This window comes from Saccostrea cucullata, unplaced genomic scaffold (genome assembly GCF_032062105.1).
Source record: "Saccostrea cucullata isolate Sc308-1 unplaced genomic scaffold, CSIRO_AGI_Scuc_v1 ctg1513, whole genome shotgun sequence".
In the NCBI taxonomy this organism is placed as follows: Eukaryota; Metazoa; Mollusca; class Bivalvia; order Ostreida; family Ostreidae; genus Saccostrea; species Saccostrea cuccullata.
Genome location: NW_026921540.1, coordinates 83559 through 110048, shown reverse-complemented (window position 1 = coordinate 110048; position 26490 = coordinate 83559). Strand labels below are relative to the sequence as shown.

Genomic DNA, 26490 nt, shown 5'->3' with positions numbered 1-26490 from the left:
TCATCAGAAGATCGAACATTTTTGCCAGCTAGATTGGTTCCTCAATTGTTTATGGAGACTTATGTCTGTGCTTCAATGAAATTTCGAAATTTAAGTGGGACTTATGCAACTTTATTTTTAGTGCAAAGATGAAACTTGAGCTAAGTGACGCTGTTTTAGGCACTTTGACGTTATCATCCGTGCGCCGTAAGACGGTACAATACATACTATTAAATCTCATAATTCGTTTATTTATGCATATATCTATTTGAAATTTGCGATATTTATTCAGAAAATATGTACTAAGAAGTAGTAAAAATTTCAGAACGCAGTGATGATTATTATTCAAGCGAGACAACTTGTCCACGATTTTACGGGACAACCCTCGTAAAATACAGAAATATGAAATAAAATAATAATCAAGATAACAAAATATAAAGTGCACTTAAAATGTGTCAGTACATCTTCCAGGTCACTCAAAATAATACAATATGGCAGACGTCATATAGATACAGTGAATTCATTTACACATTTCTAATATAACTAGAATTTTTTTCGAAGGAATTTCACTTTCTAATGAACAAAGGTAGTTCAACGAATGCGGGGAAAATTATAAAGTAAATATGGGTTCTACAATTTACATGATATGTAACGCATGTCTGAAAATGATCACAAAAGTAAAATAGCCATACATGTAGGCATTAAAATTAAAATTGAATAAGTCAACTAATAATCAATAGCACAATAACAGAACCAAGGGAGAAAGGGGCAATACAGGGATGTGTATCCAACTGTGTTGAAAATGATAAAAAAAAAAATTAAGAAACACAGTATTCCTTCCTTTAATATCATTCATTAGTCATAAATACATTAAAAATATCATTGTATCATCAGACAAGCTATATCAGTCTACTATTAAGCAGTTACATTTTGTGACAATCAGTAATTCAGATTTAGATTCCTTTGGCGGGAAATGCAATATTTGAGAAGCTTGGAACAAGGAAAATTATATTCTATACCATATATTTTTAGAGAACTGTATAGTGTACTTTAAATCATGTGTGAGAAAATGATTTGTTTACACTAGTCAGTTAACTTGATAAGAACAGAGTGATAAAATATTCAATGACACTTTAAAAAATATTAACTTTGTGGTTTTATATACCCGTTAAAGAAAGTCATATACCTGATATGCAGAAGTTTAAGAAAAAAAAAATATTTACACCTTTACAAAGAATTTTGAGATTGCTAAATTTAATTACCATTATTCCGTATTGAGCTGAACATAATGCTTTAAGTGTCCAATTAAATCGCAAAAACAATTTTCGTTAAAATTATATTAATTTTCAGTACAAACAGCAAAATATACGTTTTCTAAAATTTTCACTGATACGTTAAACGTGGGTAAATCAGTTTTCTTAAAAAAGTATCATTATGTTAAAATTAATTTAAAATTATATGAACATATTCCCCCAACACAGATAAAAATCAAATGAAATGTCCAGAAAACCTAGAAGGTATACACTTTTCATACAAACTCTAATTAAAGAGTCTTATTATTAGCGCTGCATTCAATTGATTTGTTTCAAACACGCATATGTGGTTCCTCCTTTCCAACGTACCTGTGATAGGCATCTGATATTCTAATCAAAATCTATACATTGTTTTAAAGCATGCGCATTTTTTAAAGTGCAGTCGTGCTATTCAACACTTACAAGATAGCAACGGTTCTATTTCAATTGGCTTTCATTGTCTGTAAAGAAGGAAACAAAGGAGATAACCTGTGTCGGAAAGGTACGTCTTTAGAACATTTTCGTTCAAATGTTACAAATGTTTGAACTTGAAACATAGCCTACTTAGAAGTCATCGTGAACATACTAATGTAAGATATCCACTATTTTCTCAGTTATATAAACATTAAACAGATATGAAAAGAGATGTGGGTTTACTTAATTAATTAGGAAAATCGATATAAACGAGAAGCATTTGCGAAAGGCTGATCCCCGAGGGACATATAAAGCTCAAGGAGGGAAGTTTGTAGTTCACCTGTTCCCATTATTATGGAACTACGCAGTGGTTATTTTCCTTGCCTTTGCTAATCAGAATGTAAACAAATCGCCATTTTCCATTGTTTCAACAATCAGGTTAGCTCAAAAGATTTCGGTTAAGGTTTAACATGTTTAAGATCAATGCTGTTTTATACGGCTGACCTTAATTCCTTTTGTTTTCGCTAAATCACGTAACTTTTCCTTTACAAAATGTACAACCTGTCTTTCCGTGACCCAAAACCTGCATTCATCAGCCAAATGTCAAACCGTGTCTACATCTTATCTTAAGCGTAGGTCACACTATCACGGTAATAAACACGGATTGCAACGGTTCACCCCGATTTCATAAACCGTATGAAATCGTAATTCTAATACGATTTCTTGGCGCGAAAAGCAAACGAAACGGTTGTTCCAAGATTATTAAACGGTTCAACAAGGTTTGAACACGGCTTCATTAAGGACCCTGCCATTAACGCCACGGGCACTCTTACGGAAAACCACAGTATCCCGTAGTAATACCTTGTAATGGGACGGTCTAACTAGTGATTGCTAAGCTACTGTTACGACCATCAAGTTAATGCTACAGCACCCCACGTCTCTTGTACGAGAATACCACGAATGATGAAGATTTTTTAAGACGCCTTACGTCTAAGCAAGTAAAAGACATTGGGAAAAATGTAATAGAAATTAAGGTTCTCTGTATATGGACGCCAGCATTAACATTTTTCAAAAATACCGATATAAAGAGGAATCATTGAGAAATCAAATGTTACTATTTCAGTTCTTATTTTAGAATACAAGTGGGTCGTTCTTATATTTTAAATCCTTATAAAAGTTGACTTATTTTCAGATAACTGTTATGTATGAGAAAAAAATGCATATATTTAAAAGCTATGGAAATTTATTCAATATTTCTAGATCAATTCTATATTAACATTTTAGTTTATTCACTCTTACAATAAAAATCATTTACAATGTGTTTTCCTTCAATATTTTTGTGATTCAGATTAAGTTACGTTGCCTAGACACTCTTCCTGTAATTGAGTGTAGTAGCTAAGGTTCTGATATATACTCGGTTTATATTTAACTGGTCAGCAGAAAGTGGTTACCACCACTAAGTATCATCTGCCTAAATCAAAATTTGGTAATCTCTCAAGAATCTAGAAATTTTGTAACGGATGAAAGATATGGAGATAATGAACAGTTTTCAATCTCAAAGTCCATTCAAACATACAAACCAGAGGCAAAGCAAACACGGACCTTTAAAATATCAGAGGTGGGATCAGGTGCCAGAGTGGAGTAAGCAATCCCCACCGACAGGTCTCACCCGCCGTGTGCTCCTTGATTTGATAGGGAAATAACGGAAGAATCCGTCGACAATTGGATGTGTAAATAATGGTCTTACAGTAAGTATAAAAAATGTCAGTCAGCTTTTGACTAAATGATAGATTGGATTTTCTGACAAGGTCATTGTTTTGAACAGAGAACGTAGGAAATTATGACTATAAACAAGACTGTTGATATTCCGTTTTCATAAACTTGTTTGTAAGTAATAAGGGTATGATCTTCGATATGATTAAGGACAAGCACTGAGTTTTCGGATTCTCAAGGTTCTTCTGAATCTTTACGCAGATAGAGGTCAGCACAATAGAACTATCAAGCAGTTCTTATGTAGTCAGGACACGGTTATTTGTCAACCAGAATTCCAGACATGACACCTGACAGGCAATAGGGTCAGCTAAAAGTACAAAGTGGGACCGTTTTGTTCTCATTAGCTGGGATTGAATGTGTTGTTGGGAATCTACTTAATACTTTCAAAGTAACAATCTAATTAAAATAGATTTTAGATCCGCTCGTATACTCGCTACACTGTCAGTGTAGAGACTACTCCGTATACGAGCGGATCTAACATCTAATTTTAATTAGATTGTTCGTGTAGCGAGTATGCAAGCGGATCTAACATCTAATTTTAATTAGATTGTCATAGTAACTGCTTCATGTTTGTCATCAATGAAAGCCCATCAATACAATGCATATGGTTTTACAGCTATCACTACGAAGGTCAATTAGCAATAGTTTTACATTCATTGGAGTTGATGTGCAGACACGTTCTCTTTCGTTTTATTTTTGGATGATAACTTTACAAATCTCACGGATACCTGAAAGAAAGTGTCCGGAAAAACTTTGAAATTATACTTAAATGGGTTGTAATTGTCCACTGATGCAATTGTAAGCTTATACCAGTTTTAACTCATCATACCCAAACTGTTTTCTTCTTTATTTTCCTTCTTCCAACTTCCTTGGTATAAAAAATATGTGCCAAAACAATGTAGTTCTGTCTTTTCAACTACAGATGCAGATTAGAAGCCGAATCATGTGCTCATGGTCATATGTACAGTCATGAACAACAGTTAACAATGACAAAAATTGTGACAAAAATGTGTAATAAATAACTGAAAAATCATAAGCTATCGTATCCAACCGTAGAATTGTCGTTAAGAAACGTGATTAGACGTCAAAACCCTTACTGCTGCCGTAATAACAACGTAAGAAAAACGGTTCGCCGCCATTATTCGTGAGTCTCTGTATTGTTTCCTTGTCCCTTTCCTACTACAACCGAAACAAAATGTGCGGGGTTTACGGTTAGTTACGGATTATCTTGTATATTCGTATATTTTCCCTACTGCCTTCGTCGAAATCCTTGAGTAAGCGTAGACCCACTTGTCACGGATGACCCCGAAACATCACGAAAGTTTATACGGTGGTCACACGGTGATGGTAGGCATACCGTACGGGGTAACTACGATATACAACAACTGAAGTTGCATCGCGGTTTTCCACGACTGTTTAGAACAGTTCAAAACAGTCGTAGCAATTTACGGATCGTTCAGGAGTAATCTGAGTTAACAGGGCTCACCACGGTAATAATAACGGACTGACTGCGGATGTCTAAGAATATTCACGGATCCCTAAATCGTAGCTTACCGTGATCTAAAATCGTGACAGTGTGACTGGGGCTTTATATTGTAAGAACACATTGAAAGAATGAACCCTGTTAATATGAGTGTAATGTTTGCGATCGATGGAGTAGGGTAAGAGTATTATTATCTATGCACTCATTTTCGAATGTCGCAAAGGAGGTGGGTGAACATGACGGGAGATAAGCCCATAGCGCAACAAACATGAAGGTGAAAAATTAAATCTCAATTTTATCAAAATTTTCCTAAATATTTCATCTATCATTAAAGTATACTTTATGTAAAATCTCTACAACTTGCACAAATCTTATGAAAATTGAAGTTATTTGTCTATGAAATATTATACACACACGAAAGAAGACAAAACGAGTCATTTTTCCACACTATAACACTATTTTTCGTAATGAGTGGGTCTTCTCTCCATTTTTTTGAAAGGTAATCCTCAAAGTGTGCATAAAAACATACATATTTTGGTTTCCAAATTTATGAAGCAATGACCCACTATACCTTAAAAATATTTAAAAAAAAGTTTATGACATAACTTTCGTATCTCTTAAGTCAATGGTCATATCGCAAACATGATTTAAATGTCACACTTCATCAAGACTTGTGTAGCGCAGCGGTTAGCGTGGTAGTCTCAATAAAGAATGCAACTTAGGATTTTTATTGCCAGGGTTCGAACCCAATGGATACCACATTATTTTTCTTTATAAAAGAATAAATTTTAACGAAAAATTCTCCTAAAAACTTTTTGTCTATCATGATTTTACAAAAATCAATGATGAGAACTTTACTCTTAATACTAAAATCACAATTTGAATATCATTTTTATATATCTGAAGCTTGTGGGTTTTTTGCACGCTAAGTTCACCCATTTCCTTTTTTAAATCATGAAATTTTCGCTTACAAAGAACATTTAAGATTTGTGACCGAAAACGTACAATTTCTCTAAGTCTAATGTGGAAGCATACCCGAATTGTGAGCTAAGGTTTAGAGAGTAATTTGAAATAAAATGGGCTACTGTTTACTTAAGGTCGATATAACATATTATGTCCGAATTCTTGGAGTAAGTAGGCCAAAGGTCTTCTTATATTAAATTACATTTTTCTACATCTTGTTAAAATCCATGATACAAAGTTTTAATACTACTTTTAATTTAATGTGTATGGGAAAAAGCATTATAATCAATGCAATGAAACTCTGTCAAAACAGAATAAAGAAAAAATATTTACATCTCTTAATCCGTAAAAAAAATGTTAACTTTTGAAACATGTTCTTCAGTCCTTACCTGATGTACTAAGGAACGTTTCAAACATTTTTGTAATATAAAATTCATTATATTTGGGTTATTCAAATCTTAAGCGATTAAATAAATCCTAATCGCATTCTTAAAATTCATTTCTGATATGATCACTAAAAGTACCACTCAGACCCAATCTGACACAAAGCAGTCTTAGAGCATATCCGAGCATTGCTTTTCTGGACTGCTTTTAGCAGTCCCTCAGCCGTTCAAGAGTAGTCCCACAGCAGTCCCAGAGTAGTTATTATTCAGAAATACCTTGGTCCTATTAGTAACATACGATTTCCCTTTGTAAAGAAATTCGACTTAATTCCAAGACATCTCATTCATAAACAAGTAATAATCGAAATGCCCACATTTTGGAGGGAACACCTTTTCATATACATTCATATACATCCTAAATAGAAAAGGGGAACGCGGCATGGGACATGTACTGCTTATCAATTATGCAAAATGCTTGTCGTATTTACTTTAACGCTCAAACGAGCGTATATTAACATCAAAAACATACAAGTTTTACACAAAATATGACATCCTGAACCAATGCTCTGAATCAGCTAAATTTATCAGTATGGTCTTAGGTTTTTTTTACATCATAGTAACCTCATATACATATTTAATTATAAGATATTATACATATCTTACTTTTATGACCATTTTACATTGTATTGATAGATTCATATTCATTTCAAGATAAAGCAACAAATGGCAGAAGGCAAAGAGATTAAATTATTGACGGATGAAGTAACGGAAGCTGAACAAAATCTTCTAGTGGAGCTCGGAAAACGTCTGACAGTGAGTATTTAATGCAAGCTGTGCTGTTTATTTTTTGGAATTTGCTATTCAAGTTAAACTCAGTGGATAATGTTGAAAAAGAAAAACTATGTTCGTGACGCACATCTTTTTTTTTCCATTTTGCATTTGAGGCAAATAAAGATTAAATGCTCCTTTTTTATGTGAATAAGAAAAAGGAGTATCTTTCGTTTATTCATATCTGTATTGCAATTTATTCCATTTTAAAATATTTTTTTTCCAGAATGGTCATCCACTTTGTATGAAGATTAAAAATCTGTCTGATACAGCAATGATAAACGGATGTGTAGCCCCAAACTGTGGGATAATTCACACAGTTCTCCCTTCAAGTATTGCACCAAATTCATTGTATTGTCTTGGATTCCACAAGACGAAGTTTTCCTTGTATGGCACAGTCGGCGTTGTGGCTTATGATATTGATAATTACAAACTATGTATCATGTATGGTAACCCATATAGAGGAATGAATAAAGCTGGGTTTCTGTGGTGTGAACGAGAAAAGGAAATCGTTCGAGGATTCGATGATAAAATGTTGGAAATTGGAATTAATTTTTATAGCGGAGGAACTATGAAATGGACATCGAGTTATTCTCCCGATAGAAAGTATATCGCGGAAGGGTTTGTCTCTCAGGGAGATCCGGCGTATCTCCATATCCATGTTCGAAACAACAAAACATGAAAATATACTTGAAATCTGCTTTGTTTGTCTTTGAACATACATGTATATATGTAAACTAGAAGTTTTACATTCTGTATTGCACAAGTATGTAGCAACCGATAGTGATTGAACGACTTAAACATTTCATTAAACAATGCAATAGAATGTTTAATGTCATTAATTTCAAATTATTACAATGTAGTTGATATTTTCTTTTGCTAAATATTGTTATATATTCATGACGCTTTGATTTAGCATTAGCGGTTGAGAATGGCAACTGTTGATGCAAGAATTTAGGGCAGTAAGCGTTGCAATTGCAAAGCTAAATGACATTTCTATATTTATGCGACTTTTTATCACAAGCCGTTGCTGCAATGGTATTTTGTAGAGTAAAGTAAGTTTCTATTTACTGCAGATATTGTAAAGCAGAATGTTTATAAAAGGATCATGAACTTTACGAAAGTGGTTAAAAAGGAAAAATGATATACCAATTTTTTGTAATCCATGCAGTTATATTTGTCATTTTTATCTTCCTTTGAAAAAAAAAACAACAGGCGAATGACTTTATTTTCTTTTTACTTTTACTGTCAGAAAATCACAAGCCCTTCCCTTTTTTATAATTTCTTCCAATGAGCAATGTTTTCTTTCAACACTTAGTTTCACTCTGTTTGTTGGAAGGAAATATAATAAATTCATTTAAGGTACGTCCTACGTCAGCATTTAAGAAAAAAAAATCAATCAGAATGTTTGCTTCAAACTATTTATTATACACTTTAATTCAATTTTCATAGCATGTTTTAATTAATCCATGCAAATTATGCAAAACTCAATTGAAATTAAAAAAAACCCCAAATATTTCATGCAGAAAATTTTAAAAGGGACTATTTCTTGTTGAGGAAGAATATTTAGGAGAAATTTTATTCTTTGAATATAAATATTTTAATTCAATTTTCATAGCATGTTTTAATTAATCCATGCAAATTATGCAAAACTCAATTGAAATTAAAAAAAAAACCCAAATATTTCATGCAGAAAATTTTAAAAGGGACTATTTCTTGTTGAGGAAGAATATTTAGGAGAAATTTTATTCTTTAAAAATAAATATTTGTTAAATATATACAACTTTAGCTCACATGTCTAACAGAATATTTTGTGCTAGGAATATTAGATATAGAGGTCTCAATTTATTTTTTTAGAACAAATTTTAACTAATTTCAATAGTGGCATACATGTACCTTAAGTCTTATTGAATTCTTGGAAATTGTTTATTTGGGTCTAATCCCGGAACTTTTAAAAGCTGTTGCATAAAGACAACACACGAACATACATGATATTCTATAATTAAATGTAGCTTTAACTTTCATTTTTATTGCTAGAATATTATATGGTAATAATTTAATTTTGTTTGTATTCTAGCTTCTCATTGGTTGATTTCTAAAACGGAACGCAAATTATTTTGTTTAATCTGGTTTGGTATGGGGACACCCCCACCCCCTTTCACGACCAGCTTAATCATCTTATCCATCCAATCCCCTCATTTTTAGTCCTCGCAATCCATGGAAAATTTCAGATTTGAGATTGTACCTTTAACTTCGAACAGTTACTCCATCGTACCTCATGTAAACAAACATCATGGCTGCTAGATCTATGTATCAGTTATTACCTCCCCTCGCTTCTCATCACTTCCGTTACTACGGTTGTATTATTGCGCGGTAAATTTGAGCTCATAAAAAGCAACATAATTTTACATCCAAAGTTGTTTAAATATTCTAAAATTAAATTTTAAGGAATTATTTTAATTCTTGGCCAAATCAAGGAGTATAATCTGGTTTGGGTCAGTTTACAATTTTTTATAATCCGCTTCGGGGATTATAAAGCATAAACTGACCCAAACCAGATTATACGCGATAATTTGGCCAAGAATTAGAGTCATTTCTTAATTAATCAATATTTTTAAAACGTCTATTTTAAGAAGGCTGGGGGTCAATAAATTAACCACAAATTAACCACAAATTAACCACCGAATTTACCTTATTTTTTTAGATATGGTATCTAAAGCTGTTATCTATCATTTGGCAAAAAAAAATCATACATTTTAGTTTTAAAAATTTGATCATTTTTGTATATCTTTATGTGGCGCTCTTCTTTGAAAGGAGATCGAAATAGTCTGAAAATGGCTGCCAACCCCAGCCCCTTTAATCCTGTTTAAGATTCATTGTAATTCTAATAAAATTAAACATTTTTAGATATTTTTAGAATATGAAACTCTATTGATCGTTTGTTTTTTATTTTCCCTTTTACCATTTACTAAAAATGCTTTTGCTTGTAAATTGATAAACTCAAAACAAAAAATATGCCAGAAAAACTAACATTTAAAGAACAATATTATTCCTGATTTCATAATGTGCTTATTCTTAAAATTTATTTCCATGAAATTAAATTAAGTTATGTTTTGGATCAAACTGCATTTTAAAGTGATAAATAATGTTTCAATACTTCTGGACTCTACACCAGATTAAAATTTACGGAATATATTAGGTGCAAATAACAAACAGTGCGTGTAGATCTTTATGAAAGCTCAAAAAGAATACATCTATAACAAGGATCATAAAACAGAACATCCTTATCGCAAAGAGCATATCTATGAACCCAGACAGTAGTAGACATAGATTCCGACAACAACCAACAAACACAAACAGGTACCTTACTATATCCTGCCTACTCCGTTGATAGGTCTTTGGCTTATTTGGGCGGTATCATGGTAGTAAGCTAAAATGTTAATCGCTTAAATAGACAGCCCTCGTCCTAGTGTTCGTCTGAAAAGACTTGAAATCCTGTTTCCGTTAAAATAATTTACGCCAAAATTTTTGGCAAGCAAAACGCCAAATTTTACACCCGTCAAGAAATTCCGCTATACAGTTAGAGCACAAAACACGACCCTGGGAAATTCCAAGGGTGTGATCAAATGCCTGGGAATTTACATTTTTATCTACCTGTTTAATATATCAATTTTATTATATAATTTTAACCCTTGTCTTTCTTATATTCCAGTTTTTAGTTAAACCTTTTACTGACTTTCGATTATTTGTAAGTTTATGTGTTATCATTATTAGTCTCTTAAGGGGTAATTTAAATCATGGAATTAAAGCTCTCAAAAATAAAGCACGATAAACATAAAAATCTATAGAAAAATTATAAAATCAAAAATCCTTGTAAACCCGAATAGGAGTTTGGGCGAAATTTTGAGTAATTAAGGCATATTGAAATTATTTCCATTTCTATTTTCACGTGTTTGACATCTTCTCTAGAAATCACTTTACCATTATCAACCAAACTAGCCAAAAATAATCCAAGAATTTAAGATTTACAAAAGAATATATAGAAAATATCTTTAAAATTTTTCAAAAACAGAGAAGCATTCATTTGTCATTTTCCTATAGAATCATCCACAAGTGCTAAAAGTTCACAGTTGTTGCAAACAACGATCCCTGGAGAAAGGGCAAGACTTAGCAGGAAGTCAATGTTTAGTATTGGAAAATGAAGAAATTTTAAAAATGAAATCGTCTCAAGAATAGCAAAGTACATGTTAATTTGACCAGTAGTTATATATGTTACAGAAAATATGTTTAATCAGGAATTGCACGTATTTCCTAACCTGTTCAGTAAATGTATGTGTTAACTGGCTGTTTAAGGAAATACATGTAATGTTTTAAAGGGTTAGAATTTACATGTATTTACTGAAAATTTAAGAGTTTTACATGTTTTTACTGATACTCTGTTGTATTACTAAAATTCTTCTTAAAACAACACGACTTCATATATGAAAGTATTTAAAAATTTAATTTAGTATGCCAATAGAATAAAATATATGGAGGTACATTTTAAAATGTAAAAAAAAACATATGTGCTAAATACATTTCGTTTACTTATTGCGACAGGATAGACTGTTGTGGTACCTTGATTTACAAAGTAAATTTGCTTTTAGACATTTACAATTTTTTTTATGCAGCCACTTTTACATGTACATGTCGTGAAGCCTTGTCCATCCCCAACAGATTGTAGACGAGCAGCTTCCCTAACACTAATTCATTTTCTTTATTGATATCATCAATCATTAAAGAATGTACTGATGATGGCAAAAACTGATTTCGAGAAAATGTTCCAAGAAGAATACCATGTTTTGTGCCCAGTTTGAACTGCATGTGCATTAGCCTCGTCCATTTCTAAGATAAGACAAAGAAAAGTCACTAACAGGGCCGAGCATGTCCAGTGTCACGTATTTACTGGTAAGGAATGGATACCGAGAAACAATAAAGCAACTTTTCAGCAAGTCAATTTTTACTGAAATACTATATTGAAAGGAACGCCAAAGAAGTAAGTACAAAGAAGTAAGGGTTAGAAATGGCCATAAAAAGTTATAGATGTTTTTAATAAATAGTTTTCATATGACTTTAACTCTGAGTTATTTACTTTTTCGGCCATTTATGGTCAGCATAGCAATCTTTTCTCTTTGTCCTACCATATTTGAAAGAATGCAGTGAAAATATTTGTGGGGGATCTTATTAAAATAAAAATGAAGAAATATAAAAGGTCCTGACAAATTTAAACTTTTTTTCCGGAAAACAACTGTTCCTACCCCACTATTGCCAAGATAAAAAGTTTAGGTTGGTTGAATAATGAAGGAATATAAGCATGTTGACCCAGAATATGGCGATCAATGGAAAAATACCTCTTATTAATTTTTGCCTACTAAAAAATATCTATAGGAATATGTATATACAATAGCTTAATCACTTCTTGTAAATGCAAATACAAATGTTTTAAATGAAAGTGAATGGGTTTGTCTGACTTAAGCGATCAAGATGTTAAGAACATGTAAGCTTGCTACGTACCGGTAATACCGTTGCTGTCCATATTTTGGGTGGTTATTATGAGAAATATTTCATTAGTTTGCAGGAGTTTGACAAAACACGATTTTTTTAATCTAAAAATTTAAAAGTACCCCCTACCTCAAAAAACCCCAAAGGTTTCAAAAAGCGATAATGAAAGAAATACACTTTGTCAAAAAATAATAAATAAATAAAAATATGCAAATTGAGACCCATTATCAAAATCAAAGTACAATGTAATAAAACATATTAAGTGGATACTGAGTAAGAAGAACAGAGAGGATCGAGGTAATATATAAATATTTCATCCCTCGAAAACCATTGACAAATGGCTGTGCCACGGTTGACACTGGTTTTCTTGGGGTGAAAATTTTCAATATTATACTCAACTACATGCAATATTTATTATATTATACTGAATGTTTTATACAAATACATATAACAGTGAACCGTGCGCGCATAAATTCTGCGCAGTCGCTATTTTTTGGAATATCACCCGTCGTCAAGCACTGTTGTCTCTTGCTACGCTGGAGGGCATGACTTCATTATTCAGCGGGTAATAGTACACACTTATCCACTGGGTGTGATTGGGATAGCTCTTTTATCAAACCTGCGACAGAGAACTATTCCCCGAGGGCTTGCCCGAGGGGAAAAGTTTCTGTCAAGGGTTTGATAAAAGAGCTATCCCACTCACGCCCAGAGGATAAGCGTTTTATTATACTGATGTATAATATAATTTCTGAGGTTTGAATTTCTTTGGATTAAGAGAATACTGCAAGAATAATCTGAAATCCTGATGACGTCACAATGCTACTGAAGTCATTATGACATCACCAGTCGATAGATTTAACGCTGGAATTCAAAATTGGAAGCAAAGCAAAAATTGCATGAAAATTTTCCGAGGGTGGATAGCAAAAACTATACCCCGGGGTATAGCTTTGCTATGTGTGAACTATAAAAGATAGCTATTTTACCTTCTGAACTTTATATAGGAAACATTTTAACAGAAGTATAATAATGTTTTTTAACAAATGTTTCTCGACCAATCAGATTCCATCAATATACATGAAAGTATAATATTTAATATTACTATTGCTAGTAAGCCGTATCATATGGATATATGATCACAATTTATCAATAAATTGTTTAACATGTATAGTATCTTTTTCGTAATCCTTTTTCTCTGTTATGACTGAAACATAACAGTTTTACTATTCATACATAAAAAAACCCACAATATTGATCTTTTTGCCAATCTGTTCTAAACACTTTCAAAATATATTTTCTTCTTGATATGTGGTATTAAATCAAAGTATTTGATAAGAATATTTCATCTATGTTTCTTTAATGCAGATGGGACGAGGTAAAAGTCAAGAGAGATAAGTAAGAATTGCTAAAAATATATTGCGCACGTAGTTATCTGTCCAATCAAAACAACCTTTTTACAAAAACAGATTCATCGGGAACCAAAAAATAAGAACAGGTAATATTTATTTTTTTAAAGAAGAAGAAATTTCGAACACAAAAATCAAGTTTTCAAAAGTAATATACCACATGTTTCAGTGATCTTTTTTTTTACATTTATGTATATAAAAGAGCATTGCTTTGTGTCAAAAATAGAATCTTATACTATAGGCAGGAAAATGTCACACATTCTAAACATAATAAATTTTAGAAAATTACCAAAAATGATTAATGTTGTTTATTATAATTTTGCGGAAGAGTCTGCTTTTCATTTTTTTCTTTCTAAAGGTAAAAAGGAGTTGTGTGTTTATTTATTTTTTCTCATGATTTTGTCTAAATTCTTTTTATAATCGGTCAGAAGAAACGGCCTCTTCTACATTGTATTATAATGAATGATCATTACTCTTATCTGGCTTTAATACATGTGTGGGACTCCGAAGTGTGATGGGACTCCAAAGTCCGATGGTCACGCCAAAGTCCGATGGTCTGCGCTAATCCGCGATGATTTGAGACGCCAAAGTTCGATGGTGCGGGGGAAAAAATAACGTTTATGACGTCATTGTACTGGTGTGTCAAACTGCAATGCTGCATCATGCTGGCCAAGGACTGATTGTTTTAAATAAATAAAAATTTATAGAATGAATTCAAAGACTAACCCCATCTTTTTGATGTAGGTGCGATACTAACATTTATCAGTCGAACAATATGTAACAACTATAACCTAAATATCATAGGTGGGTGCAGGACTAATCTAAATCGGTCTAATAGTGTTCGAGGACTAACCCTAATATCTCTCGGATGGGTTCGAAGAAACACATTGGTGTTCAAGGACTAATCCTTTTTAGTCCAATGGTGTACGGGGACTTACCCTATTACCTGTGGTGGGTTAAAACAATAAGCAAGTATCAGTAAAAATGTATGTGAGACGAATGCTGAATCAAGGAATTTTGAATGTAGGATAACTTCATGACGTCGGGGTATTGTGACGTCATAAACGTTTATTGTTCCTCCACACCATCGGACTTTGGCGTGTCTAACCATCGCACTTTAGTGCACGTGTCTCATAGGAAACGAGCCATCGGACTTTGGCGTGAGCATCGGACGTTGGTGTCCGTAAACACAACGAGCCATCGGGGTTTGGCGCAGACCATCGGGGTTTGGGGAGACCATCGGACTTTGGTGTCACCATCGGACCTTGGAGTCTTACACATGTGTAATGGGATCATTACTACAAGTTGAAAAAAGTCGATGATTAAGATGAGAAAAATATTTACAAAAGGGGTGAACTTTGGCTTGTTGCTATGACGCAATAGAAATTGATAGTAAAGAATAAATGTTACAACCCCTAAAATGTTTGATTTATTTTTTTAAAAAGGTGGCACATTACTTTCTGAAACATTTAAATTTTTATTTGACCTTTGAACTTGGTGCTTATCTACAATAAATATTATTATCAAAGTTTTTAATTCAACATTTTCTAAGATTTTTGGTTTGTTGTATTTTATTATTAGTGGTATTATTTTTTTAAATCAATATCACAATATTTTTTAAACATATAGTAAATATATTTTATTAAGAAATTTTTTGAATGATAATATCCTTCCTACCGCTAGAAAGAAGTGTTACAAAGCTTACAACACGCACATGTATTATATTTATGCTGTTCTGCAAACACTCTGTAAACGAAAATAGAATATTTTTGTATTTTGTGTGTCGGAGCGTCATTAGTACAACCGAGGCAGCCATTTGCAAAGCGTTGACATTGAAACATTTTGAATATAAAGATGACACTAAAAGGTTACTATAGAACTATATAGAGTATTATTAATGTTGATTTTCAAACAATCTACCCTTTTTCTGTAAATTTTAGAAAAAAAAGGCCATTTTAACCATTTCCATCAGTTAAAGTTAAATTGTATGTAAGTTATTTTACTTGAAGTTTTCATAGTATTTATTTTCAACGATTTCTTCGTAAAAAAGGGCGTCTCCAAATGAATGAACAATTTTCGAGAGGGACTGAAAACAATATACACACAAACGGAAAAGAAACTAATACTTTTAATGAATCTGTGTACTTAGTGCCCACCGGGAATGGACGAAATATAATGATGATGAAAGAAAGTTTAAAAGTCCACTGGAAAATTATTATTCTGGTAGAGAGTAAACATTGACCATTAAGTACATCGAAGAAAGGATCTTAGGCATAAAGTGATCACGCATTCTTCAAAAAACTACTTTACATCTAAACAGCGAAGAAGTCTAACTTAAAACATGTTTGTTTGAACATGCGCCCACTACCACAACAACAGAGGATTGCCTTAAAAATTTAGACATAGAGTGAAGTTAACTTGTTCTTTTGGAGATTTTTAAATATGGAATTAAGGCAGTTAAAATATTAAGCATGATGAACATTAAGCTTATAAAAAATTATAAACTCCTTGCAAACTTGATTAGGGGTTTTGATAAGAGTGTGTATAAATTCGTCATATTCATTGAAGAAAGCATATAACTAGCAAGTATTTTCCGTTAGATTAATTTCAATTTCATTCACAGTTTGTCTCTCGTCTCCCTGCGTGGGAATGTGAATCAAGTGAGGATCAAAATCTAACCTTGTAAATTTACATAAAAAAAAAATAAACAGAGCATTTCAATAACAGCAAATCCTTGAAAAATGATTTCAGAAGCATTCTCATTAGCCGTTAATTAAACTTCCCATATCAAAACCCAGAGTGGTAAGGAGTACATGTAGCTTGTGAATTTTTTCAGTGGAATATGTTTGCGAAACTTCATATTAATAATTTTTTTTACTTTTTAACTTTTACAAAACAACTAGATCAAATTCCACAAATATTGTCGCAATGCATTTCTATCTTTGCATGAGAGATTTAAAGACAATAAACTAGTGAATGAAAAATACTGAATTTAAGAACTTGTGAATTTAGTTTCTTTTATAGTGCTTTATTACTTCTTTTTGCTAAACTTAGGCATGATTAATACATATCGGGTCTCACATGATTTGTAGATTGATAAGATTTTTATCCAACGAGTTGTGTGTCACAGGCATTTGCGACGGGATAAAAACAAGCATGTTAATGAGTAGGATAAAAATCATATCCAACAACAAATCAAGTCAGATTCTTTTTCTCTCATTTTTGTACAGCACTATCAATGTTTACACAATTTGTATATAGAACTTAGCTTCATTTAACTTCATCACTCTAACGCAGAACCCATCATGACGTCACAACTGGAAAATATAAAAAAGAAATATCCAAAATAATCCACGGGATAAAGGGGTTATTGTGTGATAAATATCTGTTTTGAAAATAGAACTTAAATATCATTTCTGTATATTATTTATGTATTTGCATTGAAAAATTGAAGAAAAATCAGTCTTTGATTTAGTGATATAGCTTAAAACAGAGGAAATATATTGATTAATACAAAAAGTCTGTCAAAGATCTGTTAGTATTTTTTTTTTCACCTGAGATTCGTTTTTAGCAAACTTAAATGGCAGCCAAATGCTCAAGAAGAAGGATATGGAGATAACGAACAGTATTTAATATAAAAATCCATAAAACAATAACAGATTGGAGCACAGCAAACAACGGAATTCCAAAACATAAGATGTGGGATCAGGTGTCATGGAGGAGTGAGCATTCCTTGCTGACCGGTCACACCTGCCGTGTGCTCCTTGTCATGATCGGAAAAAATCCGTCGTCAATTCAATGTATAAATGATGGACTAACTATAAGTATGAAAAACGTGAGTCAGCATTTGACTCAATGATAAATTGTATTTGCTGACAAGGTCATTATATCGACCATAGAACTTACGAAATGATGACTTTAAACGAGACTGCTGATATTCTTGTTTTATCAAATTGCTTGTCAATATTCTACCTTGTTTTAGAAATTGTTCAAACGTAGAGTATTTGCTTGCGTATCGAATCAACTGAGATATACACTCCGTATGCAGGTGATGAAGGAATATTGCGACATAAGTAAGGGAAATTGACGATAGAAAAGTTAAAGTCAGCACGTTTATCATACAGCTTGGTTGTTAGATTACCATTAACGTCCCCTTCAAGTAAAATATCCAAGTATTAAACAGATGTTTCAGACTCTGTGGTATCTTTTATCTCAAGCTATCCAGGATATATCGTATCGATGAAGGAATGGAAATTACCATTGTTAATTGACAATACGTCGTCGATGTATATAAATGTCGGGTTGAAGGCCACAGCAAGTTTTTTCTTCTTTTCACGCATAAGATTCTGCACAAATTCTGCTTCAAATAAATACAAAAATTGGTCTGCCAAAAACAGAGCGCTATTGATACCCATGGGAATTCCAAGAGATTGTTGGAAGACCTGGTCTCCATATAGATATTGTTAATCAGAAACTCAAGTATCTTTCTGATATCAACTTCAATGTTGTGATTTTGTCTGAGCAAAGTCGATATCCACATTCTTTTCTTTAGTCTTTGATTTTTTTATCTCACTTATTTAACATTTTTCCCTGTTTCTCAAAAATCACTGGTTCATCTTCAACCGAACTTTCCACAAATAATTAAAGGATTGAGGACACAACATGAGGAAAAAATTAAAATACAGTATATGGGAAATTTCTTCAAATTTCCTGAAAAACAGAAAAGCTATAATGATCATAAGTCACACTTTTATAAAACATCTACGGTAGTAAAGGTTCAAATTTGTTCACAGTTGTTGAACACTATGACCCCAGAAGAAAGGACAGGGCTTGAACAGGAAGTCAAAGTTTAACACTGGAAAATAACAAAAGTGAAACATGAAGGTCAATATTACTAGAAGTAATAAAAATATACATATTGAACAATCCATTGGTAAAGAACAAAGCACGATGCCTATGGATAGAGTAGGACCACAACAGATAAAATACAGAAACAGTCAAAGGAAGTATAGCTTTACGATTTCTTTTCAAAATCATGTCTCCGGTTGCGGGATAAGAGAGCAATGAGGGGTTTTAGTTTGACAGGATTTATATGAAAACGTTAAAATCATTTGTCAAGAAAGGCAGAGCCATTATCATGCATTTTATATAGATGCATCCTATAACAGTTGACGAATAGCAGGTATTTGGGCATTTTCTTAGGCCCCTGAAAGCAGAGATTTGAGGGCAGATAGATTTTTAGAAGAGACCAGGAGAGCTTTAAGATAGTATAATGTCCGTTGTCCGTTTGGTCTTAGTTAAATTGCCAGAAATTTTGACACAAAAGGAGATTAATTAAACTAAGGATTATTATTCAATCCGCTGCTGCTGAAAAGTAAAAGTGTGTAAGTACAAACAAGTATGACCTCAGTTTCGTCATATTCTATTGGTTTCGTCTGTTAACTTTCCTGTTCGTTCTCAAAGATACTGTATCAACAATGCCATAAACGTCGCTTGTTGTTTGATATTTCATGTCACCTCAAGAATTATTCACTCATCCTGAGAGGCCACCATTTGGCCCTATAAATTTATACCTCTTTTCAGCATTTAAGGTCATTGAGCAATAGGGGATCTATTTGAGTAAGTAATATTTAGTAAGGTAAGACCCGCACAAAATTTATTCATACTGATTTCTTAAAATACATAAATATGTTTTATGATCCATTATTGTGCTTCATGTCAGTTTGTCTCTATATATCCCATACCTAACTATTCTCGCATAGTGTTCTAAGGATTTATATAGCGTAAGCATACTATGCCGAAATAATGCTTCCATTTCTGAAGAAAATCCGTCAACGCCCATACCTGGCAGCGACTCACGACCCCAAGATTTTCAGTCCAACGCGCTACCGATTACGTGCACGCAAAACACAAGACTATTATATAAATAACTTGTACCCCCAGCATTGAAAAAATGAAACACAAGACTATTATATAAATAACATGTACCCAGCATTGAAAAAATGAAACGATCCTTCGTCAAAGAAGGAATGAATGGAGAATGTAATTAAAATGTTCTGGCAATAAATCTCAAAAGAATTTGTGCAAATTCTTACCTAACTTAGAAGCTGCTTTTTGATAATGTATCCTAAGTAGAAGTTAATTTAGTTAAATGCACTCAAGCAATATCTTTTATTTGGCAGTTCTAACTAATGGCAAAAATTAAAAAAAATTCCAGTTTCTATTGGAAAAAGCAATGTTTAAAACTTTTCAGGGGTTGCTTTTCATAAAAGATTCAATGTATGTTAATGGTTGCTCAAGGTGCACGGTGGTTTTCAGATTTTCAGGCTTTGACCTACAATTGCTGAGTTAAGAGTGTTTCCTAATCATAAGAAGGAACAAACAACGGAAGTGACCAGTCGGCAGGGTATGCTCAGTCTTCCATGTTACCTGATACCTAATTCTATAATAATAATAAATTCTTTTATTTAGACAGGATAGCACAATTAGTACATATGACTAGTTTACATTGTGGTCCTGTATAAAACATATTTACAGACAGACATATATTAAAAAAAGAAAAAGAAGAAGAAGCTAGAGTAAAAAAGAATATATACATAGCATATTATATCAGACATATTTGTACATACTAATAAATAAACTACTAGTATTAAATATTGTGCCATACGATACAATTTATTTGAGAACAATTTTTTCACCTGTTAAAATTATAATTTTGCAAACATGCAGATTTAAAAGAAGCTAAAAAATTACAGTTTCTAACAGTGTCAGGCAACTGGTTCCATAAAATTGCAGATGAAACATTAAAAGATCGTTTATAATACTCTGTTCGTGCTTTTGGAATGTATAAAAGGCCACTAACACTACTCCTTGTTGCCCTAGAGCTAACCTGGCTAACATATCTAAAAATATGCAAATATTCTGGTGTCAAACTTTTCATAACTTTAAAAGCAAGGACAAGTTTTCTATATATAAAATTATCATGTATAGGCATCCATTTAAGAGCGCTAAAAATGTCAACATTAGGAGTTTGAATATCTTTCACATTCATGATAATTCTAGCGGCCCATTTCTGTAATCTAAAATTCTATCAATAAGACTCTTGTTTTTGGCTGAACACCAAACAGTGCAACAATAGTTAAAATGAGGAAAAGTAACAGTGTTATAAACTTTTAACAATGCTGCCTTTGACATAAAACTTTGAAGACGGCGTAAAATTCCTATTTTTTGTGAAACCTTATTACATAACAATTCAATTTGTACAGACCAGGTTAAACATTCATCTATATATACACCAAGTAGTTTGGCACTTTTAACAGTCTCTAATACAACATCACCTAATTTGATACACAATTTTCTACATTTTGAGAGCTTTTGTGCAGTACCAATCAACATGCATTGCGTTTTCTTTAAGTTCATCGTAAGCTTTTTACTTTCCATCCATTTCATAGAGTTTAAAAGATCATCATGCAACGTTTCTTCAATAACATCAATAGATTTATGTGACACATCCTGTGACGTATCTTCTGCATAAATATTGACATTTGAATGCTTCAGACATTTTGGATAATCATTTACAAATAAAATGAAAAATAAAGACCCCAATATAGATCCCTGTGGCACTCCTATTGTAACATCTTTTTCATCAGATAAGACACTTTTCCATCTAACACATTGTGATCTTCCACTAAGATAAGACTGAAACCAGTTAAAAGATCTCTGACATATGCCATATGACAAAAGTTTGTGCAACAATACTGCATGATTTACAGTGTCAAAAGCTTTACTAAGATCAATAAAAAGAACACCAGTTAAATTGCCATTGTCTATATTGTTTAACCATTTATCAATAATGTTATGCAAGGCCGTTTCACATGAATGCTTTGATCTGAAACCAGATTTATGTTCAGTTAAAAGATTATTATTATTCAAATACTCATAAAAGGAGTTAAAAACATGTCTTTCTATGATTTTGCTAACAATTGGTAAAACTGACACTGGTCGATAATTGTTAAGAATAAAATTTTCAACCGATTTAAAAAGGGGAGTAACTCTAGCTTTCTTCCATTCAGATGGAACATGACCATTTCTTATAGACTTATTCATCATAAAAGTTAATATTTCTGTAGCCTTAAAATTTGACATTGCTTTTATTTCTTTTATGACAAAATCTATGGAAATGTTTGGAATACTAAAAGACCCCTTAGGCATTAACTGTTCAATTTCTGGTAAGGAATTATCAAATTTCTCAGCAAATTTATGTCCAATGCAACAAAAGAAGTCGTTAAAACTATTGGCCATGTCTTTTACATTGGAAACCGATTCGCCATTCACTTCTAAGTATGATGGTGAAGCTGATGCTGATTTCGTTGGTAAAAATTGCTTTAATTCTCTCCACATGTGATGTCCTTTGGTTTTGTGTTGGCTTGATCAATAGCATTTTCCACAAACTCACGTTTTGCATCGTTTATTATAGTAACGACCCTGTTTCCGCCCGGTATAGTATCCAATCGGATTGATCATGAGTCTTTAAAGCTCGAAGGTGAAGGATATCCCGCTGTCGCATTTCCGAGACAATTTGGTCATTTATCCATTTTTCCGAATCGCTTCGAATACGACGTTCTTTTATGGGCATATGCTTGTCGACAACTGACATGAACATAGTGCGAAAAGATGACCACATACTATCTACGTCAGACAATGACCTTATCGAATTCCAATCAACGGCGTGTAAATCATTAATAAAATCGTTTTCAATAAGTTTCTTTTGATCTCTATATTACCACTTATACGAGCCTGTCTCGGATAAGTGAGTTTATTTCAGTAACCCTATGTCCTTCCATTCCGGATATCTTAAGCCCTTACAGATATATAATTATATGTACCTTTAGTCCCAACCTATCAATCCGGAAAATTTAGGTCCATTAACATATACTAGTCTAATACTTAGTTGTTTCCTCCTCTTCTTTTCTTGATAAATCGATAAAACGGTAAGGTCATGGAAAATTTTGTGAAGTTGAATTGTTGCAATATTTTAATTTTCGTAATGAAATAAGTTTAATTTCATGAGTAACTATCATGGTTTGTGATTTCTAGCCAAGTTAGACGTGCCGATGGTATAATTTTACTTTGGATTTTGCCCGAGATTTTTGGTTAAGATCAAACGTCGGCTAATTGGTTGAATTTACACTATATGGTATAATTTTAATGATAGATAACAGCAATATGAAACATATGGAAGTCAAGGGATGGTTTAACTTAAGGAATTATTTTTTAGGAGTAAAACGTAATCAATTCCCGATTCGCTTATGGGGGGGGGGTCAAGCGCAGAAATATGAAGTCAGGCATACTAATCCGTTTTAAGCTTTGTTTTCCAATGTTATGAAGCATAAGAACGTACTTTGTACTTGCACATTTTGCCAAACTTTAATAGTCTTTAAATGTCCTTGACTATTGAACATTCACGAGGATTGCGTCCCTTTCACTCTGCAGTAATCAAAGTACTGAAAGTACCGAAAGGATGTTGGTTAATATGATCATTGTTATGAGTCGTTTGCAGTTTGATATCGTTTCATTTATTTGCTGGTCTATGGGAACATTTTAAGAAAATGCATAAAGGCATAAACAGATAATATTTTACCGAAAAATAAAAGGACATAGTGTTATATGAACTGATTTTTCTCTTAATTTTTTTTTTCGGGGGGGGGGGGGGGGGGGGGGGGGGGGGGGGGGGGGAGAGGGGTCTCTCAAAATTTGGATACTCAATGGTTAACCATGGAAATTGTTGTTATCCACCTGGTCAACGGCTATAAAAAATACAATTTCAAGAGTCTTTTAATGTGAGCTTTTTGCCTCAGGGTAACTAAGGTTCTACATATTGTAGACAAGAAAGATGTAGAATTTGGCTTCATAAACCGTAGCATAAAGCAGCAATAATCAATCATTCATATGCCTTAGAATAGATATGCTGGTTTCAGCCACAAACAAGGAGCAAATTATATTAGTACAAGGCTTAAGAGACACACAAGGGTAAGAAGCTGTTACTTTTATCTCAGCATGTCTCGAGATTCATACTGGTCCTTTAAAAATGAAATTAAACTTCACAAATTGATAAGAAAATAAATCATTCTGCTCAGACTGAGTTTTCGATAACTTGATAGGATTGACTGGAATGCAAATTAAAGCTTGTAAATAAGCATTTAAATAAAAATATTAATAATTTCAATCTCTAATAGGACTAAATTCTCTACCCTTAAATGTCATAATACTCTGACATATTAAAGCATTTTATAGTCAAGCAAGCATTGCCAAGAAGAAACAAAAATGAGTAACTTAGCAGTACTTAATTAACAAAGATTGGATTGGGGGAGAGTGATCTTTAAACAAATAAAAATTAAAATAATAGAATATTATAAATAAATGCTGGGGTGGAAAGATGTATGAAAACAGTAGAAATAGAATGGCAATTAGAAAATAAATAAATTAGAAAATAAATAAATAAATAAATTTAAAAAAAAATAAAATAAAATATTTTAAATTAATTCTTTTAATTAATTTAAATGAAGGGAGATAATTCTTACCAAAATTTAAGGTCATAAATTAGGACACATTCCACCCTTACATGCTAAGCCTAATGGTAATAAATGAGAGTTATTTCGAAATTAAGTATTTAACAGTAACACATCTTTAATGTATTCAATGTCACAGACCTACAGCATACTCCAGACTCTGTATTCTCAGATATTTAACTAATTTCATCATTCAAAATTGTTGTACATTGACCAATCCATTTTCATTTACATATAGGTATGTTCATTGCCCACCAACTTAGCTGAACTATTTTGCATGTGTGACTGATCGTATAAGAAGCATTGTTTAAGCAAGTTCTCAAGTAACATAGACCAACGAAAAAGCCATAAAAGACATATGTGCTTGCTTATTGTCATACATTACAACCTGTTTCAGAGTACATAACCCTCAAAATTCAATTGCCAAAATTTAGTGTAGAATATTTTATATTGTAGTTTTGCACCAATACACAAAATCAACAAATTGATCTTGAGTCTGCATCACAAAATACCTTATTTTTTTATAATCATAATAACTCTCAAATGATTTTATTATGCCATTTTGTATTGGATTGGATAATATCTAATGGTAACTTAATTGGCAAGGCACATGTTTTATCATGATTGATCAAAACAAGTTTTACAAAGCAGTCTTTGAGACAGGTATACCCCAATTTTAGTAATATCAAGTTTACCAAAATTATTGGCAAAATTTTAAAAATAAAAATATACAAAGAATCGTGCTCTCTTGAAATGAATTATACGTCTAAAGTAATGTACAAAAATAAAAAAAAACAATTCCTTTTTAGTGTTAAGGCAACTAAGAATTGGGTGTCAGCATACAATGACCTAGCTTGAGTTAATCAAACTTGCAGATGGCAAATATTAATTTTCGCATGAATATAACGATATACATTGTACCAAATTCCATATGCTCAACATAACAAAGGCATGTATAAAATAATTTAAACCAGATTCGTACAAGTTAGGATTTTCCTTAATTACCAAATATGCCTTTCAAGGTTTAACGTTAAGGAAGTAAACTTGATATAAATTACTATTACCATCATTTCTGAGAGGAAACTATTCTCTTCGAACAATATTTTTCGGTCAACATTCTTACAATTCTTGTTTTTGTTTTAACTGAGTTTAAATTGCCGGTTGACAAGATGCAATATAAATCTAAAATATACGGTTCCTTTGATCGAAGCTTTATATGAGAGGTTGAATGGAACGTTTGGCTCAACCCCCTTTTTAACAGAAATTGCGGTCGGGTTTAGACAGTATTGGATAGTTTATAAAATATATTTGTCAATTTTGGAGGATAAATATTAAATCTCGCTCACTTTAATTACTGAAGCCAATACTACACATTTCCCATCAGAATGCAACAGGGAGGACAAGGTTATTATAATTTTGAAAATTGCTGCTTTTCAAAACATATTATTTAAACATTAATAAATGCACATTGGATCCCGTTTAATCCAATAGTAAGTTTGTCAGCCTTCTGGTATCAGAATATTCGAATAGCCGATTGCTCCATTTCGAGTCCAAATATTAGGCCTACCATTTGTTTACCTATTTCACTCTTTACTGGTATTCTATTTTTCCCTATGACTAATCGATAGTTGGTTCATAAATTGTGAAGTACTAAAGAAGGGTCTTAATTTATATAGATAGGTATGCAAAAGGATCGGTTTGGGGGGGGGGAGGGGTATTAGGACACATTGTTATTGTTAAAAGTTGTTAAAAGTAGCTTAGTACCTTAAGCGAAGAGGTGAAACCGTGACAGTATCTTGTCCTGTTCCAATTTTGGTTTGTTTCAGTACAAAATCCTTTAAGACAACTATAAGCAACACTTGC

At 32.5% G+C, this 26490-nt stretch overlaps 2 protein-coding genes across 2 annotated transcripts in view; both read left to right on the top strand.

Annotated features, from left to right (window-relative positions):
• LOC134260252 (uncharacterized) overlaps positions 1 to 26490 on the top strand; it is a 117652-nt gene that overhangs the window by 60258 nt on the left and 30904 nt on the right. The window lies entirely within an intron of this gene.
• LOC134260250 (uncharacterized) lies at positions 5104 to 8276 on the top strand. Its single transcript, XM_062742821.1, has 3 exons — positions 5104 to 5119; positions 6981 to 7100; positions 7342 to 8276. The coding sequence occupies exons 2-3, from the start codon at positions 7011 to 7013 to the stop codon at positions 7795 to 7797; spliced, it is 546 nt and encodes a 181-aa protein (XP_062598805.1). The 5' UTR covers positions 5104 to 5119; positions 6981 to 7010; the 3' UTR covers positions 7798 to 8276.